The 21983-nt window shown below is 41.6% G+C and overlaps 1 protein-coding gene and 1 long non-coding RNA gene across 2 annotated transcripts; both read right to left on the bottom strand.

Moving 5' to 3' along the window:
- Positions 1–2: 2 nt before the first annotated feature.
- Positions 3–2884, bottom strand: LOC132823779 (uncharacterized). Its single transcript, XR_009645588.1, has 4 exons — positions 2838–2884; positions 2646–2752; positions 676–800; positions 3–183 (listed from the first exon to the last, which is right to left on the bottom strand). It is a non-coding gene; the product is annotated as an uncharacterized LOC132823779 (long non-coding RNA).
- A 215-nt stretch (positions 2885–3099) lies between these two features.
- LOC132823592 (uncharacterized) lies at positions 3100–19545 on the bottom strand. Its single transcript, XM_060837510.1, has 7 exons — positions 19537–19545; positions 18963–19079; positions 18838–18868; positions 12637–12754; positions 7343–7487; positions 4510–4632; positions 3100–3246 (listed from the first exon to the last, which is right to left on the bottom strand). The coding sequence occupies exons 1-7, from the start codon at positions 19543–19545 to the stop codon at positions 3100–3102; spliced, it is 690 nt and encodes a 229-aa protein (XP_060693493.1).
- Between the last annotated feature and the right edge of the window lie 2438 nt (positions 19546–21983).

Below are 21983 nucleotides of genomic sequence, written 5' to 3'. Positions count from 1 at the left end.
TCAATTCCCATCCATGTAAAACTGCAAAGCAGTGAGTAATGCAACAGGGCAGCAATGGCTTTACACAGCTCATCAGTGCTCTTGGAACTGAACACTGTGCTGGTTAAGAAGCTCACATTGAGAAGAAACAAGGCAGCAGAGAGATTCACGTGGATCTGGATGGAAGCTTCCTTTTGTCTTTTTCTGAATAAAGGCAAAAGAATCAGCATTTAGGAGACAATAATGCAAACTGAAAAACATTGACTGAGACGACTTCCTGCGTCTGGAGATGTCTGAGCATGAAGCCTATGGCTGTTTCTTTTCTGGTCAATGATCAGTCTGTCATGCCTCAGTCTGGATGCACCCTCTATGGTCCTCAAGTCCTGGAATGGGACTTGAACCCAGAGCTGCTAACTCAGAGGTAGTGACACTGCTCACTGCAGATACAAACTCTGACCATGACATACTGAGGTACAATCTGAAAGTAAAGTGAATCACTACTCAGCTACAATACTCTTAGAATTAATATCAAACATTACAACAGAAGTAAGCTTTGTTTAATGAACTTGCTGTTGTGAATTACTCATGAGCTCTATCTTCAAGGACTCATTTGTTATATATTGTGATTGTACAGTGAGATCATTGAGAATGGCTTCTTCTACATGAAATTTCATCTTTGATGATTAATGTTCCTACCTGAGAATAAAGTGGATGATTAAAGTAATTGCTGTGAAAATGCCGGAAACACCACAACCAATCTGGGTGATGTATGTTAGCGATCTCAATGTCTTCTCATCCAAGTGTTGGTTCCCATCGATTTGCTTTATAACAGAAAATGAGAACATTGACATGAGTAATGTTTTCTTCAACTGAGTGACACACCCTACTTTCAATGTACTTTCCCTCACCTCCGGGTTGGGGTCCCCCTGTGATATCTACTCATCTCCTGTTGAGAAGCCACACAAACACCTGATCTAAGGCCAGGTCAGTCTGAAAGCAGCCACAATGATGTGCACACTCTGAACAATTCTCTTTTCTACTCTGAGCTGCTGGGCCTCCACACAATCCCCAGAATGACAAGCTCCACATCAGATACTCAGCACCTGGAGAGTAATGGGGGAATAGCTAATGTCCACATTCTGATGCACTGCTGTTGATTTAGTTCATTCTGGGAGTGCTGAGTAAAACCAACATTTCTTTCTAATCCTCCCTTGTTCCGTATAACTCAGAGCCTTGCTAAGGTACTGACGGTGGTTAAGAAACAATCACACTGTTGTGTTATTGGAATCACTGCTCATAATAGAGCAGGCAGTTCATTGTCTGCCTGGACTAATTACCCAGAAAGCCAAAAACAGGCAGGGGCCATCTTCATAGAAATAGACCATGCAAGGAAGGCAAGTTTCCCCAATTCCCTCAAGAAAAAATTGTTACAAGGATAAATGGGAATGGAAGTCGATGATTAATGTCATTTGGTAGCTGAAAAAGGCAATGAGGTATCAGAACATATAACTAGAACATATAACTGGAAGTCTGTCCATACTGTGTACAAGACCCTGGTCTGGCCACATCTCACTGACTGTTTTAGGTTTGGTCCCCTCAGATAGTTGGGGAGATTGAGTCCCTGGAAGAGGTTTTGAGGACAGCTACGTTATTGACACGGAGTCTGAGGCTTCATGGAGATCAGAGCAAACTGAGCAAGCTGGGCCTTCTCACTTTGGAAAAGTGCTGCCTTTGAGGGGATATGATGAGGACTGGGAATTTTCCCAGAGCTGCTCCTCAATCAACCTAATGGGTTTGGGCAGAAATCACACTGCTGCACATAAAATGGGCTTTCACCGCGTTTCTGGAAAGTTATGGCATCAGAACAGAAGCCAATTCAATAAAATTCCCAATCCGAATGGTGACAATCCTGGTGGGATAGGCAGTGAAGATGATGCTGGAGGTGGTGTGGGGGGGGCAGGGGGGGACGACAAGTGGGAGGGTGGGAATCAGTATGGTTTATAAAAATAGACACTTGGGTTTCATACTCAGAAACAATTCACTTCCCAAGATCCATAAACCTCTGGAAGAAATCACCAGCACACACGGGGAGTGAGAGATTTACTGCAACCAATCCATAGGGAGCTGGATGAGTTTTGGTGAATGGGAGACATCTTGATCTGCCCAAGGTGAGTGGATTAACAGTGATTGTGACATCAGTTGTCATTGTCTCATGGACCTATCAGGGTCAGTGTGACACTTCCCAAAGCTCCTCCTTCAAATTTGGATTCTCCCTCAGATTTAATTTCTCTTGCCCCCCTGTAAAGATGGGATAACTCTGGAAGAAAGGAATGGGGGGAAATGGGTTTGAAGCTGAGTAGCTTGCTGCCTGTTGGGATGCGATTGTCTTAATAAAATAATTCCTGATGAAGGGCTTATGCTCGAAACGTCGAATTCTCTATTCCTGAGATGCTGCCTGGCCTGCTGTGCTTTGACCAGCAACACATTTGCAGCTGTGATCTCCAGCATCTGCAGACCTCATTTTTTACTTAATAAAATAATTGGCTTTTCTTATCTGTTTTTGTATCTTTATGTATTTTGTATTTTTATTGCTGCTCAAATTTGCTGATCGCAGCCAAAGTGGAATAGGCCAAAAGATACAAAATATTGCATGACATTGACCCTACCAGCAAGACAGCAAAGAAAGTCAGGTGATTGCATTGACAGATGACTTCATTGACTGTGTTTTGTGTTGTGCAGCCAGAATCGTTCCAGTGACCCTCAGCTGTGTTCCCTGCAATAGAAAGGGGCAGCACTGAGAACTCAATCCTTGGGTCCAGGATCATTGAAATCTTTGATAACATGACCGTTTTCCTTACCATTTTGTTTTAACTCCCAGAAGACACATTTTGGAATGGCCTTTACCTGGTATGAAAGAAATGATAAATCTTTACTACCTTTAACATAAACATTTAAAAGGCATTTGGATGGGTATATATGAAGAGGAAGGGTTTGGAGGGATATGGGCCAGGTGCTGGCAGGTGGGACTAGATTATGTTGGGATATCTGGTCAGCATGGACGAGTTGGACCGAAGGGTCTGTTTCCGTGCTGTACTTCTCTATGACTCAAAATATTTCCCGTTAATCAATTGAATAATGAAAAGTGAAAAATGTCCTTACCGGTGATGATTTGTTGAATACAATTCTCACAGGGTCAAGCAGATTATCAAATGTTCCATTCCCCACTTGAATTCCAACCACCTTATTTAGAATAGTTTGATTTTTAACCTGAAAAGATATACACATAAATTGTTGCAGAATGTCTTATTAAAATCAAACAAAGAAACGGAATGGACAGTAACCCAATTTCTGTGTAAAGTCAGACTCCAAGAGCTATAGTCGAATGTACAAAGTGTAGGCAGGATATTGTAAGACAAAGCAGTGTCGATTGGGCATTAGATATCTGAAACTTGAAAGGAAATGAGGACATTGATGCCTTTCCATCCACTTTGGTGTTATTTGCAAACTTGGCAATGGTACACTCATGTTCCTCATCCAAGTCATTCTTACATTGTAAATAAGTGTGGCCCAGCATTGTTCCTTGTTGTACTCCACTAATTGCAGAATGCAATCCTGAAAACCCACTTTTGTGCCAACTCTCTGTCTTCTATTCACTAACCAATCCTCTATCCATGCTAATGTATTATCCTGAACATCTTGTCTTATGAAATAGCCTTGCATGTGGTACCTTATCAAACTCCCAACTGCAGGAGCACGAAGGGATGTTAGGTGCTTGAAATGATACCCTGGATAATCTTTGGTTGATTACAGCTATTGTGCAGCAGTGGGACAGTTTTCTTGGCAGGATGCTATCTAAATCCAAACTGTTATTGTTGCATTGAGTGACCCTATTGGAAATCTAAAGCTTGAATCTGTCACTCCCTGTTGTCCACCAGAAAGGTAATATTTAGATGCTTTCTAATTAACCTGTTTAGAACATCATTACACACCTTTGGAGCAGGTTGGACATGAACCCAGGCCTCCTGGCTCAGAGATATGCCACTATCACTGCACAATAAGGTGATGTATATGTTTACTGTCATACAAACGTACCAGGTACATGCTTTGTGGAGTGATGCATTGCAATGTGACTGATATTGTTGGCCCTCTGACGTAGCCTGAAGCAAAATGTTTGACAATTATGATTGTAAGCAACGATTGTCCTTTTATTCCATTCCCTCCCCCACCCCCATTATACTCTGCTCATGTTACTCTGTTCGGCCTCGGAAACCTCAGCATTAAAGGTGATGTACTAACCTAAAACACAAATAAATATCTGCTCAAAGCATCAATTTAGCACAGCAAGAGTTCAGCAATTGTTTAAATAATGCACAAAAAGAATTAAAACCATCGCCTCAGATAAAATGCTCAATAAGCAACATGTAGCATGTTAAATGATAATTGATATCTTTCCCAGCATTATTACATTATTTTACCACATTCTGATAAAATCCAATACTCGTGACATACTGAAAAAAGTGATCATGTTACCTGGAACAGTCTTGCATCCCTGAATAATATTACTTTACTTTGTATCATTTTCATTTTAATGTTGATGTTGTCCAGGAGAGTTGGTGGCAGACTGATTCTAATCGCTGGGTCGGAGATATTCTCCTGGGTTTTACATTCAATAGAAATAATACATTTGGTTAACTGACAAGAATCTGCAATGCCATCTCCCTCTTCCCTTCAGGAGTAACGTGCTGAAGAAGTTTCAACCTTTTGGCCTTTTGTCCCACTTTAGGACTTGAGCACAAAAATGAGGGGGCAGTACTGAGGGGGGGCTGCATTGTTGGAGGAGCTGACTTTCAGATGGGATATTAAACTGAGGCCCCTTCTACCTGCCTGGTTGGATGTGAAAGGTCCTATGGCACCATTTTGAAGAGGAGCTCAGGAGTTATCTTTCAATCAACATCAGAAAAGCAGGTAATCTGGTCATTGTTATATTGCTGTTTGTAGGAGGTTGCTGTGCATCAGTTCACTGCCCTGTTTCCTACAACCGTGTCCACACTTCAGAAAATACGTCACTGGCTGTAAAGTGGTTTGTGACATCCAGTGGCTGTGAAAAGTGCCAAATAAATCTAATTTCTTTCTTTCCTTCCTTTTAAAAACCTGTTGACCTTTGGTGGAAATTCTAACATTCGCTGTGAGAGTTCTTTAGCAGCACTCAGAGCATCTTCCACCTCACAATATGGTACCAGAGGCCTGGGGCCTGCATGGCCATCAGGGAAATGCCAAAGGGACTGGAAAGTAGAAGCTGACTCACACAATCAGTGTGCGCGTGCATATCTTATGTTTGTGTGTATACATGTGCTTGCGGCTATATGTACGTGTGTGTGTGCATGTTTATATTAGTTATGCATGACTTTGTGTGTACATGTATGTGTATGTGTGATTTGTGTGGAACTATGTATGTATGTATACATATATATGTGTGTGTGTGTGTATATGCATGTTTGTGTGCATGTGTTTGCATGTACATGTGTGTTTGTGTGTAAGAGTGCGTATACATGCATGCAATTGTGTATGTATATATGTCAATGTATGTGCTTGTATGTGTTTATGTGCTTGTTCGCATGTGTTTTGTCTTCACGTATATCCATGTGTATTAGCATACATGTATGTATGCCATGATTGTGTGTATGTATAAATAGTGGGGTGTATGTGTGCGAGTATACGAGTGTGTGTGTGTGTTTGTCCATGTGTCTGTATGTATATATCAGTGTGTATTTGCATATATTTGCGTGCATGTATTTATGTGTGTGCCTATGTGTTTATGTTTGTGTTTGTGTGTTGTGTGTACTTCTGTTATGCATATTGTGTTTTTATGTGTGATGTAGTGTGTTGTGCATGTTAGGTATGTGTGTCGCATTTGTGGCATATTATGTGTGCTTTGTGTTTTTGTGTGTGATATGTATGGTGTCTTGTGTGTTTCTGAGATTGTGTGTGTGATAAGTTGTATATTTAGTGTGTATGTAGTACATGCACATGTGTGTATATCAGATGTGTCTTGTATTTATGCATGTGTGAGAGGTGTGGTTTGTGCGTGTTTTGTGTGGGGTGTGTTGTGTACGTATGTTTGTCCTGTGTATGGTGAGTTCCTATGTGTATGTATATATGTATGTATGCATGATTTTGTGCTTATCTATATATGTGTATGTATGTTTGTGCTTTTGTATGCATGTTTGTGTGTGTGTGCATATGTATGCGATTGATTCCTTGTATGTGTATGTATGCTTCTGTGTATACATCTGTATGTCTGCGCTTGCGTGTGCAAATATATATGTGTGGATGTATTTTGTTGTGTATGCTGTGTGTGTATGTGTGTGTGTGTGTGTGTGTGTGTGTGTGTGTAGTTGGTGTTTTGTGTGTTTGTGTAATGGGTGTGTTGTCTGTGTGTGTAATGGGTATGTAGATGTGCTGTGTGTGTGTGTGTGTGTGTCCGTGTAGTGTATGTGTAATGGTTCTGTGTGCATTTGTTTGTGTTTGTGTGTATGTGTTTAGTGGGGGGAGTGTTTGTGAAATGTGTTTATATGTGTGCAGTGGATGTGTTGTGTCTGTTTTGCAATGTATAAGTACACATGTAGTGGGTGTGTTGTGTGTGTGTTTGTAGTGCTTGTGTTATGTATGCAATGTGTTTGTACATGTGTCGTGTGTGTGTTTGTGTGTGTGTGTGTGTGTGCAGAAACAAAGGAAATAGGAGCAATGGAGGCCATTTGGCCCCTTGAGCCAGCTCTGCCATTCAATATGACCATGTTTGATCATCCAACTCAGTAGCCGATTTCCATTTTCTTCCCATACCCTTTGATCCCTTTAGCCCTCAGAACTATAACTAACTCCTTCTTGAAATCATTCAATGCTTTGACCTTAACCACCTTTTGTGGTAATGAATTCCACAGGCTCACCACTGTCTGGATTCTCCTCATCTCAGTTTTAAATGGTTTACTCTGTATCCTCTGGTTTTGGACATCTTCATCACAAGGAACATCCTGATTTTACCTTGGTAAAAACAATGACTGCAGATGCTGGAAACCAGATTCTGGATTAGTGTGCTGGAAGAGCACAGCAGTTCAGGCAGCATCCGAGGAGCAGCAAAATCGGGCAACAGCCCAAAATCAATGTTTCGGGATTATTCCTGATGAAGGGCTTTTGCCTGAAACGTCGATTTTGCTGCTCCTGATTTTACCTTGTCTAGTCCTGTACGTTTTTGATGAGGTCCTCCTCATCCTTATTGTGTATGTTGTGTGTGCACATTTCTGTACAGCCACTCATCCTACCAGCAGAACTGTAACTGGGACATGAGAGGATTTCCAAACACACTCACCGTATCTGGATTAGGGAACTGGAGACCTGGAAAATTTTCAGCGTCTGCATTTTGACAGTAAAATAATACATTGTCTGCTTCAACAGCTTGTTTTCCATCTTTACAATTTCTAAATAGTAAGTTATTTTCCAAAACTGAGACGACTCTGCAAAAGATGAGTAAAGGAAAAATGTTACTCCCCCGACAGTAATGGAGGGCTGGAGTTCAGCAGCAGTGGGCTCAGGATAACTTGCTGCATCAGGACAAATAGTTTAACACAGTGCATTGGCCTGAGGCCCACACTGCACTCTAGCTGCCCATCTGGGTGAAGGAGGTGAAGGAGAGAGGCCTGAAGCCCTTGGGGAGGCTGTACAGCGGCTCATGAGGATCTTTGTCTTCAGTGTAAATACAGCACTTCCTCACGGTGTAACCAGACCAGTTTGTTCATTTGGAATGGGTCTAAATGTGAGGCTGCATTCCTGATTACAATATTTCACACATCTTCTTCCTGTTAGCATCCTGGGATCTGCCCAGTGCCTTGAGCAGCTTGCTCTAGGCCAAAGAATGTCCTGGTTCTGGACAATACCATCCAGACAATGCTCATTGATTACGTTCTCTGCATAACATGCAGCACTCGCATGAAATTAGACAGAATGATGCCAATCAATTGGCCTGGAGATGTCTGGTTGGGTCAGACCAGTTTATACAGAGACACTGGGTGACTTTATCAGACCCATTAGGTTTATTCAGTCATTAGCCATAACAAAAACTGAGTAATTGATGGAAGATATCATTCTGAGGCCCAGAGTAGGGAAAGGATAGCTCCCAGGAAGCTCAGTTATTCAACAAAACAGTAGATTTTTGCAAATGGAAATGGGGAGTGCTGAGGGAAGGGAGGGTCAGAGGCTTCAGGAAATGCAGGATGGCGCTGAACAAAGTAGGAAGACACTGCACACTCGCTGCACTTGGTAGGATTACAGATAGTGGTGTTTATCACCAATGTGATTCAGGGAAGTGACTAAAATACCTTCATGCATAGAAATCTATAAGTATCATTGTTAAAACATTTTAAAAATTGTATGTTTGAGGTGACTGAGATATGATATCTGTCTAGCTGAGTAATTCCATAAAAGTACATGATTACAGCAGGTTTATTCATGATCAATTCTAAAATAGAGAGACAGAGAAAGATTTAAAGGGCATTGTGCACGTGTTGGAGCAGAAGACCTTGTAAACAAGAAAGGTGGATGGTTAGGAGGGTGATAGTCACAGAATAAAGGGTCAGCCAGTGAGGATTGAGGTGAAGAGGAAGCTCTTCACTCAAATGGCAGTGAATTTTGGAATTGTATCTCCAACAAGCTGGGCATGTTCAGTCACTGGGAATTGTTGCAACAGAGTTGGATAGATGCTGAAGGATATGAGGTGAGTGAGAGATGGTGGAGTTGAGGAAGAAGATCAGTCTTGATAGAACTGATCGGTAGAGGAGATTTAAACAGCCAACAATAAATGTGCTGAATTTTACCCAAAATTTAGCTAAATACAAGTTTCCCTCTGTAAGCACTTGTGAGATTGCGCACAGTACCACAATGCACCGCATTTCTAGGGCACCTAGCTTGTCCTACCGTCTCTCAATGCTGGTGTGATATTTAAAACACAGGAGACACCAGGTCAAGATCAGTCAGTCTGGAGCTGTCCTACGTGGTGAATTGTCCCAGAGACAGTGGACAGAGGCACGTTTACTCCATGCTTTGTGGACAAGGACCTGGAGGATTAGCAACTTTGCACACCAAAATTTCTAATCCTGTCAAACTTCTTGAACTATGTTGTAGATGTTATTAAAGTGCCCAATACACTGAGTTAAGCAACTTAGCACATGAAAATCTTCATTTTCAGCAATGTACTTAAAATCTGTTGTGGATATTACTAACGTGTATACCTGGGTGAGGTAAGCAGGTTTGAATAGCAAAATCACCATTTCCAGCAAACTTCTCCAAAATGCTGGCACATTCTCAAATGTGCAATCTGCCCTTTTGTATCATCTAGAACAGAGGTTAAGAATCATCAAAGCCTTACAGAGTGAAAGCAGGCTATTTGGCCCATCAAGTCCATACTGACCCTCTGAAGAGCAGTGCACCCACTCCCTCCCCCCATAATCCTGCATTCCCCATGGTTAATCCACATAGCCTGGACATCCCTGGAATCTATGGAGCAATTTACCCTGGCCGATGCACATGTTTGGACTATGGGAGGAAATTGCTGCACCCAGAGGAAAAACAAACAGACATAAGGAGAATGTGCAAACTCCAGATAGGCAGTCGCCCAAGGCTGGAATCAAACCCGAATCCCTGGTGCTGTGAGGCAGCAGGGCTAACCACTGAGCCACCATGCTGGCCTAAACTCAACTCAACCCAGACGGGAATTGTACCCATAAAACTTGGTTTAGGAGGTCACGCCTTAACCATTTAGGCCTCTGGGGCCATTCATGTGAAAGTCCTCGCTGGCATTGAACCCCAATAGATTTGCCAGCATTTTGGATACCATTTATTGGAAATGGTGATTTTAGTGCTCAAACTTGCTTATCTCACCATGATATGCACGTTAGCTGGAAATGGCGTTTGCGATATACCAAGTTACTTATCTCACTGAGTAATGCACTTAGGTACCATCTACAACATATTTTCAGGCCATGGAGAAAGTGAAGACTGCCAATGCTGGAGGTCAGAGTCAAAAAGCATGGCCGATCAGGCAGCATCTGAGGAGCAGGTGCTCATGCTTGAAACATCGACTCTCCTACTCCTCAGATGTTGCCTGACCACTATGCTTTTCCAGCACCACACTGTTGACCCATATTTTCAGGACATGCCAACTTTTGAGAAGTTTGCTCGAAATGATGATTTTAGTGTTCAAACCTGTTTATCTCACCCAGATATGCACTTTAGTAACATCTGCAACAGATTTTAAGAACATTGCTAGAAATGGAGATGTTGATGCGTCAAGTTACTTATCTCAGTGAGGTATGCATTTCAGTAATATCTACAAGAGATTTTAAGACGATGCCAGCATTTTGGGAAAGTTTGCTAGATGTGGTGATTTTGGTTTTCATACTTTCTTATCTCATCGAGATATGCACTTTATCAGCATCTATAACAGATTTTGACAAATGCCAATATTTTAGAGAGAGGGTGAGCGGGTGCAGAGGACAGTTGCCATCCTCCCTCAGGACTGGCAGGGAGACCATGGCATCAGATGTTGTCAGCCTGATTCAAATTCACCATCACCATCAGTTCACTCTCCGAGGATGAATACTACTGTTTCTCTCTGTTATCTCACTCAACTCTATCTCTGCAACCGTAACTGCGTCCCACTAGTACAATCACTAAAAGCTGAGCCGGTCACTTTTGTTTCATTCAGTGTTGCCCTTTGTCTCATTCCTGGAGGAAATGTTGCACAGAAAGATTGCATGAGCCAAGTTAGGTGATGGTGTTCTCAATATTTCTCTCCTCCCTCCTACCAGGAGAGCATCCTTGTCTGAATCAGGGGGACAGTGAGAATCACGTGGTGATGCAGAAAGCTGTATGTCTTGTTGTGGTAGATAGCATCTTTAGGAATGACCAGGAGACACAGAATTCCTCAAGATGATAAGCCTTTATTTACAAACAAAAGCTGTGGCCATCAGAGCAGACAACCCTGAAAGCCTGCGAACAGCGAGCATCCTCTAATGTTTATGCTGTTCTAAAAGTCATGCCCTATCCCTGTTACAGTAGCATAACCAATTGCACTAAGCCTACATTACATCCCCTTAATCAATCAGACTCTGCCACAATTGTCTTCTGAATTTCTGTAGACCTCAGGTTGGGCCATGTTCATCTTTCTTCACCTTTTGTCACCTGACAGGCTGCAGTCACGCAAGGCTGACTCAAGCACGCAACCCAGACTTTACACTTACATAACAGCCCAACATACATTACTTTGAAGTTATGTATTCATATTTACCATAGTCTCAACAACCAACTAAGAAACACAAGTGGAACAAGCAGCAGGTACAGGTGTTAGAGCATCAGGCAAACTGACTCAAATGTTTGACGACTTCACCAACTCAGTTTACATCCTGCTGCACAGGATCCAAATATCCAGTTACATACATGGACAGAGTGGCAATTGTCATGGAAGGCCAGGTCTGGCACACTCTGTTAGACCTGCACGCTATCTTTCTTGGTATTAGACACCATCTGCAAGGTAAAGGGTTGGTGCAGGGGGGTGGCAAGGAATTTTATCCTCACTCCAAGTACCATTTCCTCACAAGCAGACAGAGCGCTGTACTCAGGTGAAGCGACAACATTCAAATGCCCTGGAGGTCTCTTCTCAGGACACTTTCACACCATTCTCAATCATCTGAACTTATAGCTCTAAAGAAGAGTCATACCAGACTTGAAACGCTAACCTTGTTTCTCTCTCCATAGATGCTGCCAGTCATGCTGAGTTTCTACGGCATTGTCTGTCTATACTTCAGAAAATTCATCTGATTTGGCAGGGAGAACATATACTGTGAAAGCCAGGAGGAACTTGGGACTTTAAAAATAAAGATTATATTTCGTCTATCGGTATGGTGAAGTTACCTCAACCAGCACAAGCACTATTGGAGGCACATTCACACTTAAAGGAAAACTAATTCCAGTTGAGTGTCCAGCTCTACAGTGCTCTACAGTGGATATCTGTTCCCTTTTCTCTTTCATGGAGTTTGATGTGCAGTTCCTTGTCAATAAGCCTTTATAGTATTTCATGTAATATACTTCAATTATTCTGCAACCCTCTCAAACTAGAGACAAAAGTAGGTTAAACACTGTAAATGCTGATTTCACAAGTGTTTGTTGTATAGTAGTTCCAATTCAGGAATTATATATCATTTTCAGCATTGCCCTGAGCTTTGAACATGCAACTAAACTGAATGGAGGTATGTGACTTGCATGACTACTTCAGGAATTCAATACAAAACTTCCCAGTTTAAGATTTTGCAGCAAGAAATAATTTTTTTTTACCTTTTACATAATTTTTAAAATTAGCTGATGAAAAGTAAGGAATACAAACTGTATTTGCCCCGAAAAATTGGAAAGCGATTTGCCTGCATAACATTAGAGGGAAGTCAGGTGGCTGCTTAAGATTTGACACCCAGCTCAGCAAAAGGGTGGGAATGAGGGGAACGTCAGAAAAAAAAATCAGGGTTATTTGCCAAATGGAGAATTTTTAAAAATGTTCATGACTTCCATTTATATTTGAAATTTATTGTGTTTTGTGTTTCTAAAAGAGCGAGTATTTACGTGTCAGGAGTGTGGTTGGTACATCTCTGGATGAAGTTGTTCACTATTCCAACTGCAGCCGTGCATTGGTCACTTTCATCAAGCTGGCGCCGCAAATGTTCACAAGGCTCAGTCGGCCCTGAGTGGAGAAGGAGAGGATTAAATCATCAGGTCAATACAAATCAGGCTCCAGCCCTTCGCAATCCCAACAGGAAAACACCCACAGGACGGGCTCGGGGTAAACCCGCTGTGTTTTACTCTGGGAGTGGAATCCCTTTCTCAGCTCTTTAATTAACTGGTTCGGGAGTTTGAGAGAAATTTCCAGATTTGACTCAAATCGATCCGTGAAATCTTCAATTAAATTGGAAGCAGAAGATGTTCAAACTGATGCATCAATCAGCTTTTTAGAAATAACTTAAATTTTAATAATCCCGTCTTGTTGCTATTCTCTTACAATGATTCAAACTTTTCAAATGTTCCAATACACTGGAATAATCACTTACTGGGTCCCCAGCCAATCCACAATCTGACAAAGGGATCATTTGGGCCAGTTTATATTAAGATCCTTATAGTCATAGCAACAAAATGGAGCCTAATGAAATGGAAAGACTGTAATACTTCCAGTCCAGAATGCTTATGATCAATGTATCTCTAAATTTTGGAACTTTCTGTTTTATAGAATAACATTAGAAACACAACTGGAGAATATCAAACTTATAAATGTTTACCTACCGCAAAAAACACTGATAAAACATTGTAAGACAGTAAAAAATATTGCATTACTTACTGTTTCTGCTCACCAAATATTGCATTGAAAAGGTGTTACAGTTATTCAACTCCAAGCAAAATATTTCTAGACAACATTTTTTTCTAAACATTAGACTTCAACACTGGAGAGGCTAGGGTTTATTTCAGGTTTTATATCTCATTTACACATTCCAGACACTTGAGAGTCTAATTCTCTCATCCACCGGTGAGACCCTATCTTCATTCTGAAACTAGGACTTAATTTTAAGACTTCTGCATTTCCTGTATGTTTGTGTGTGGAGTGAAGTGAATTAAGGTGCAACTTTAGGGATTTTGCTGAACCTCTTGTCAGAATTTGTTAAAAATGATACGCAAAATTGCACATGGTAGCTCAATCCAGCTGTGAATCTTGCAAATTTATATGAAACCATAACTAACAGCAACCATCAAGCAGCCATGCCGTCCCAGTAAATCAGCAAGAAGAATTGTAGTACTTAATTTTTCTGGAACAGGATCATTTCACACCCCCATTGTTCATGTTGCACACATCAGACAGTTCACTGATCATTGCTGCATAATAAAGTGACTGATGCACTAATTGGGTGCATGGCACCAGCTTCACATTAACCAGTAACACCAACAGGGCAGGGAGAGTGGTTCCTTCTACATTTCTGGCCCTCCCAGGCTGTAAGGAGTCATTGATTAGTCCTATATTTACACTGAGGGCGGCAACTGCATTCCATTGGTTCAGTAATAGGTTTCTGCTCCTTTATTAGGGTCAGTCTGTGATCAATGATGACAGAATATTTGTGTAAAAGCCTGTCATCCTGATAGTGCCCGGAATGAATTCTTTTTGTCCCCTTTTTTGTGGAAAGGGCAAAAAAGAAGCAGCTGACTTTATTAGTGAAAATGTATATCCACATCTATCATTCATAGGGAGGTAGTGGTATAGTGTTGCCATAGCCCTGCTCTCTCATTACAGAGAGATGATTGGTGGTTGTTTTACCTGAGGGCTACCATGGCTCAGGCAAGGGATAATGTCTCTGGATCCTCACCTGGATGCAGTGCATGCAGTGAGTCAGCATCACTGTGAGGTGAAGGGAAGTGTGTGCAGTGAGTCAACATCACAGTGTGGTGGGTTGAAAGGAGTGTGTGGTGACCCTACAAAGTGGCCTGGAAGGAGAGAGCAGTGAGGAGGAGAAAATGAGGACGGCAGATGCTGGTGATCAGAGTCGAAGAGTATGGTGCTGTAAAATCACAGCTGGTCAGGCAACACCCGAGGAGTAGGAGAATCAACTTTTCCAGCATAAGTCCTTCATCAGGAATGAGGCTTGTGGCCAAGGGGGCTGAGAGATAAATGGGAAGGGGGAGGGGGCGGAGGCTGGGGCTTGGGCTTGGGGGAAGGTAGCTAGGAATGCAATAGGTAGATGAAGGTGGGGTGCAGGTGCTGGGTCAGAGAGGAGGGTGGAGTGGATAGGTTGGAAGGAAGATGGGCAGATAGGACTGTTCAAGAAGGCAGTGTCAAGTTGGAAGGTTGGGACTAGGGTAAGGTGAGGGGAAGGGAAATGAGGAAACTGGTGAAATCCACATTGATCCCGTGTGGCTGGAGGGTCACAAGGTGGAAGATGAAGTATTCTTCCCTCAGGTGTCAGGTGGTTAGGGTTTGGCAGTGGAGGAAGCCTAAGACTTGATGTGGGAAGGGGAGTTCAAGTGTTTGGCCACAGGGTGGTGGGGTTGTTTTGTGCATGTGTCCCAGAGATGTTTTCTGAAACATTCTGCAAGTTGGCGTCCTGTCTCTCCAATGTGGAGGAAACCAGATTGAGAGCAACAGACACAGTATGTGATCTGCGTGGAAGTACAGATAAATCTCTGTCGGATGTGAAAGGATGTACAGTGAATCAACATCACTGTAAAGTGTGTTGGGAGGAGTGCACCGTGAGTCATCCTGAGCAACACAGAGGTGGAAGTCAGGCTTCTCGAACAGCATGGGGGAGTTCACAGACAGCAGTTTCAAAAAGAATGGGAGGGCCTGAGGAGTGAGCAGCTTTTCAAGCAACATGAGGGGGCATAGTCTTTATTCCTGAAGCAGGGTCATTGGATCTGAAATATTAACTCTGCTTCCTCTCTGAAGATGCTGTCTTGACTTGCTGAGTTTCTCCAGCAATTTTTGTTTTGTTTGAGACAGCAGGTCTATAGCTCCATGCAGCAAATCCCCATGAGAATGGGCAGTGACAGAGGGAGATAAAACCCTGCGACAAAGAGCCCCTTTAACATGTTTCTTCCTGTAAGAGCAAAGTATAACATCACAGAAAAACAGGTAGGTGATTGGTGGAAATTTCTTCCATGCCTTTGATTGGTCAATTGGTTTAAGTCAGGAGATGTTATTACAGCTAACAGTACAATAGGAAATTCACCCTCATGTATTTATTATCCAAATTAATGAATTGAATAGATTCGAAATGACTAGGCATGCGAAGCATCGCAGCTATAGTATGTGGGAGCAAGTGCATGCTGGTGTAATCCACAGTGACCAAATCTGCACTAAGTATTGACTTCTCAAGGAACCTTGGTGAAACGTTGAGGAGCTGGAATCTGAACTGTGGACACTGATGTATCAGGGAAGTTGGGTGTTCCCTGAAAACTGTGTTTCAAGAATCAGTCACACTCCTTGGAGTAATTACATCAAATTTGGTCCATGGTCAGGCATAGGACTGTTGATGAAGCAAGTTTGGAGATCCAGAATTTAGCTTTGAATGAGCCTCAGCCTGAGCAAAGACAAGGAATCCTGAAGGCTGTGCTGCCTACCTGGTACTAATGTTTAGGATACCTTTTCTGGGGTGGAGATGAACTGGGAGGGTATATATGGCTCAAAGATTGGTGTGGAGAAAGTGGGCTCTGTTCGTGGGACACTAGCACCAGTACTGAGGGAACAAAGTTTCATTGGGATATGCTACATTGAACCATAATTGGGTACAAGCATTCGAGTCAATTATATAGCCAGGCTTGTAGGTAGTGCTTTCAACTAATTAGTGTGGGCAAGTTTAAAAAAAACAAAAAGACAAGTGCAAGTTAGTGAAGAGGCAAATGATAATCAAAATATGTTATGTGTTTATTTTGCTGATGCTACAAAAGTAGATGGGAGGCATTTTGCAATGAGACACAAGGAACCTGTAAGGGCTTATAGATAGGCTGAGTAAATGGACAAAAGTCATGACAGGTACAGATTAATGTTGAGAACTGTGAGGCCTGCACTTTGGTGGGAAGAATCAAAAGGCAGACTATTATTTAAATGGACAGAAACTCCAAAACAGTACAGTACAAAGGGATAAGAGATGAAACACAAAAGATTAGCTTGCAGAATATCATTAACAAGGCAATTGGAATTTTGGTCTTAATTGCGAGCAGGTTAGTGTTTAAAAATAGATTGATTTAGCAAGAACAGCTAAACAGGTTCGGCATTTATTCCACAGAATTTAGAACAAGGGGGTGGTCTTATTGAAATATATAAGATTCTGAAAGAGCTGAACAGAATTGATGTTAAGAAGATGTTTTCATGAGTGAGGGAATCTCAAATGAAGGGACATAGTTCCGGAATAAGGGGACACACATTTAAAACTGAGATTCTCTCAAAGGGTAGTGAATATCTGAAATTTCCTCCTCCAGAGAGTTGTGGAGACTAGATCACTGGAAATATTTGGGACTAGCAGTTGGAGTTTTGAAATATCAAGGAGTTAGTGGATATGAAAGAGGAGATAGGCAAGGGGCAGATCATGATCTTGTTGAATAGCAGGATAGACTTACTTCTGCTCCCATGTTGTATATCTTATGTTCACAGTGTCCAACATTAGCTGTGAATCTGTGATTGAACTAATTTTTCTAAATAGTTCAGTGTGCTAAAAATTATGTTGACAACTAAGTTAAGATTGTCAATCAGGCTCACAAAGTAGCGAACTTGTGCATACTGGAACCTAGATACATGAGATCCCGTTCCTTGCAGACAGAAAAGAATGCCTGCACACACTGTGTCTACTTCAACTCAACAACTTAGACGATAACCATTATCTGGATTAATTCTCAAGGCACTGCCAATCAGATTCAACCTGCCTGGTTTAAATTTAAACAAAGCTTGACGTTTATGTGCCTGTTATCGTATACTTGGTGCATTCTCCATGACAATTAGAGTCCACTTTCCAATAAATCAACATGCTCTTCTCACAAAGTATAAAAGTGCTGCTTCCCCTTTACTTTGGTATCCTTGTGAATCTCCTGCTAAAAGAAGATGCAAAATATACCTTATATCCTAAATGTTGAACAGCTAGAAAGTGAAAGGATGCAAGAGACTTGGGTGTCCTTGTCACTAAAAGCTAAAATGCATGTGGAACAACAATATGAAAGACAAAACTATGTTGCCTTCATTGTAAGAGGATTTGAGGATAGAAGTACAGATGCAAATGTATCATGCCTTGGTGAGACTGCTCCTGGGGTAATGTGTATAGTTTTGGTCTCTTTATTTGAGGAAGTATGTACATGCCAGAGAGGGAGTACAATAGTATTTGTCAGCCCAAACCCTGGGATGTTGCAATCCTCCCGTGATGACAGATTGAGGAAACTGAATGCGTAGTCTCTAAAGTTTTGAAGAATGAGGGGTGATCTTATTAAAATATACACAATTCTCACAGGGCATGATAAGGTGCAGCTAGGTAAAATGTTTCCCTTGGATGTTCAGGTTAGAAACAAGTTAAATATTCTCACATTAGGGTTATGTGATATAAAGCCAAGGTGAGGAATTCCTTCACTCTGTGGGTGATAATCTTTAGAATTCTCCACCCAAGAGAGCTGTGGAAGTTCAATTAGTGATCAATCATAACCAAAATTGATAGATTTCTGGAGAGTGATAATATCAAGATGTATGTTGATAGTGCAGGGAAACATTAATGATCAGCAATCACCTAACTGAATGGGGGAGCAGGTATGTTGGGTTGATTGGCCTACTCCCATTCAGGGTGAACTGAAATAACCTAACTGTAGTTGCTACAATGCATTTGCTGTTGTCACCTTCAGCAAGAATTGACTTTAGATATTTTGTAATCAATTTGTTGGGATGTTATGACAGTCCTCTGAAGCAAGTGGGACTTGAACCCAGGTTTCCTGGTCCAGAGGACAAAATGCTACCATTGTGCACAAAGTACCCAGAATTGACTTCATAAAGGCCGTACTTTAATTTGTAAGTATGCATCCCATTGAGGTGAGATCTTTGCCAATATCCTTCAATTGATAAAGAAATGAGATGAGCCTAAATCTCTGATGGATCTCTTTCACAACTACAGCAGAACAGTGCGTGAGAATTGAAGGCCTCTGTCTGTAAACTGCTACAATACCCTGTTAATAATTATAATTAATATTGGTTTAACTTATTGAATTTAAGTAGACGTTTTCCAGAATTGGATAGCAGAGTTCATGAAAACATTTATTTACCTGCTGAAGAGAACATTCTGGTGGCTGATTCCTAAAGTAGAAATTTAAAGCATCAGATATCTTTTCAGTGAAATGGGTATTTATAAATAATAAAACTGAGATACTGTCTGATAATTCTGTCTTACCTGGGATGTTTCATGAGAACTGCCTGTCACTGGACTAGTGACAGTGACATGATTGGAATGATTACTCTGTGTTAGAATTGTTGTTGGATCACTCCTTGAGTCAGAGTTAACAATGCTCTGTAAACAAACATGCTAAAATATGAAAAAATGCTCCAAAACTAAAATCCCGTGCAGTGTGTATTTTGTGTTTGCTAAATAATACAGGTTAACAAAGTTCTGATCCTTTCAACAATACATAGAAAATGCCGAACTTGGATTATCCAGGAAAAGTCTGCATTAAAATCAAGTAAATTAGCATTTCAGCCACAAAAATAGGCTGTGTGTTCTTAGTGGTATGTTGCAGGGGGTGTTTTAATAAGATATCATTGCAGATCAATGGGAAGATGAGGATGTTGGGCAGGCAGCTCAGCTCTTGCTGTGCCAAACTTTTATCCTACTCTAAGATCAACTAACCTACATACCCTTCATTTTACTTTCATCCAAGAGTCACTTAAATGTCCCTAATGTCTCTGACTCTATCACCACTGCTGGCAGTGCACTCCATGACCCAAAACTCTCTGTATACAGAACCTACCTTTGACATCTCCCGTACACCGTCCTCCTATTACCTTAAAACTATGCCCCCTCATGATAGACATTGCACCTTGGGAAAAGTCTCTGGCTATCCACTCTTTATCTATGTTTCTCAATATCTTGCACACATCTATCAAGTCACTTCTCATCCTTCTTCACTCAATGAGAAAAGCCCTAACTCCTTCAACCTTTCTTCATAAGACATGCCCTCCAGTCCAGGCAGCATGTTGGGAAATTGCCTCTGCATCCTCTCTAAAGCTTCCACATCTTTCCTAGGATGAGGTGACCAGAACTGAACACAACATTCCAAGTGTGATCTAACCAGGGCACTATTAGAGCTGCAGCATAAACTTGCGGCTCTGAAACTCAATACCCCTGCTAATGAAAGCCAATACACTATTAGCCTTTCTAACAACCCAATCAATTTGGGGAGCAAATTTGAGAGATCTATGGACCCCAAGATCCCTCTGTGCTTCCACACTGCCAAAAATCCTGTCTTTAACCATGTATTCAGCATTCAAATTTGACCTTCCAAAATGAATCACTTCACACTTATCCAGCTTGAACTCCATCTGTCACTTCTGCATCCTGTCAATGTCCCGTTGCAACCTACAACAGCCCTCCACACGGTCCTCAACTCCACCAACCTTCGTGTCATTGGCAAACTTATTAATCCACCCTTTCACTTTGTCATCCAAGTCATTTATAAAAATCACAAAGAGCAGATGTCCCAGAACAGATCCCTGTGGAACACCACTGGCCACAGAGCTCCAGGCTGAATACTTTGCATCTACTATGAGATGGACCAAGCCAGACTCCCTGAAAACATTGCATGGAGGTAGACCAGACCCTAACTTTGCTCATTGTTTTAAGCAGGTGTATGTGGTTATTCCAGGAGAGATGCAGCTGGTAAAACCACTTAGTTTTAAACAAAACAGAATTTATTTACAAGATTACCAAATTAAATGCAAACAAAAGAGAACAGAATACCAAATAACTCAACCTATCTGAAAACCCAACAGATTACCCCAACTTAATGATGCTGTTCCAAATACTTGAAACAATCCCCAAAAGCACCACTTGGCACAAAGGGTTAACTCACACACAGGTTTTACAGGTGCGAGAGAGAGAGAGAGAGAGATGGCAACATGGAACGTCATCTTCCCTGGAGCTGTGTCTTGGATTAGCAGCTTGAAAACAGCCTGACTGCTTTCAGTGAGTAGTCAGACTGTTAAAAACCAAACCAAACCATAGAGAAGCTGAGCTGGGAGAACTGGCCACTCCCTTTCATTGGACAGGTGTTTCTTTTAGAAACGTGAAAGTCTTTTGCCTGAGGCAGTTTCTGTTGGCTATAATCAAATTAGTCCTAAAACCCATCTAGGAAACACTTCTTGGAATTGCTGCTTTTATGACCTCTCTGAAAGAAAAACCAAGCAGAGCGTAATCTTGTAAAAGGAGCAGCATCATCAGAACGACCACCCTCTGTCTTCTATGGGCTAGTCAATTCTGTATTCAGACAGTTAAATTTCCCTGTATCTCTGAGCTTACCAAGGAGAACCTTATTTAAGGCCTTGCTAAAATCCATATACACCAAATCCACTGCTCTATCTTCATCAATGTGTTTTGGCACATCCTCAAAGAATTCAAAAAGTCCTATAAACCATAACTTGCTCTCACAAAGCCGAGCTGACCATCACTAATCAAACTATGCTTTTCCAAATAGGAATAAATTATGGTTTGCACAGAATACGAATGAGTTGATCCCAGTATTAATGGGGGAGCAGTGTAATGAACCACAATCGATTGTCTGCCCAAAGAGGTCTCACAATTCTCACAGCCTCAGGTACTGAAGCAGACCGTGTCCAAATGCTGCTACACCTGGGCTATATCCAGGCTTGGGCTGAAAAGTGAGAAGTAATATTTGCATCAAACAAGTGCCAGGCAATGACCATCTCCAATACAAGACAATCTAACTATCACCCACCCCTAGACATTCAATGACATTACCATCACTAATTGCGTCTTGGGTTTCCATTGACCAGACACTCAGCTGGATAATCTACAAAAACACAGTGGCTAAAAGAGAACGTCAGAGGTGATGAATCCTAAGGTGTGTAAACCACCTCCTGACTCCCAAGAACATATACACCATGTCAAAGCTATAGGTCAGGATTGTGATGGAACACTCCCCATTTGCCTGGATTATGCTCCACACGTACTGCCCTTCAAATAATGGGAACAGCTGCTGTCCATTCTCTCTCAATTTCCCTCAAAATATCATAAACCTTAATCAGGTCCACTCTCTGCCTTCCCTATTCTGAAGGAAACCACTCAAGTTAATCCAGCACCTCTTCAAAGCTGAAATACTGTATCGCAGTCCACATTCTGATGAATCTTCTCAGCATCAGCTATAGCGTATTCACATCTTTCTATTAGTGCAGTGATCAG

Source organism: Hemiscyllium ocellatum, chromosome 17 (genome assembly GCF_020745735.1).
Source record: "Hemiscyllium ocellatum isolate sHemOce1 chromosome 17, sHemOce1.pat.X.cur, whole genome shotgun sequence".
Lineage (NCBI taxonomy): Eukaryota > Metazoa > Chordata > Chondrichthyes > Orectolobiformes > Hemiscylliidae > Hemiscyllium > Hemiscyllium ocellatum.
Note: the sequence above shows the minus strand (reverse complement) of the source record. Positions and strands in the feature narration are given on the sequence as shown.

What these genes read in the sequence shown, in the direction of transcription:
- LOC132823592 (XM_060837510.1), bottom strand. An exon ending in AGTTCCCTAATCCAGATACG is followed by an intron (nt 4,633 to 7,342) that starts GTGAGTGTGTTT and finishes TGTAAAACCCAG; the next exon opens with GAGAATATCTCCGACCCAGC. An exon ending in GGGATGCAAGACTGTTCCAG is followed by an intron (nt 3,247 to 4,509) that starts GTAACATGATCA and finishes ATATCTTTTCAG; the next exon opens with GTTAAAAATCAAACTATTCT.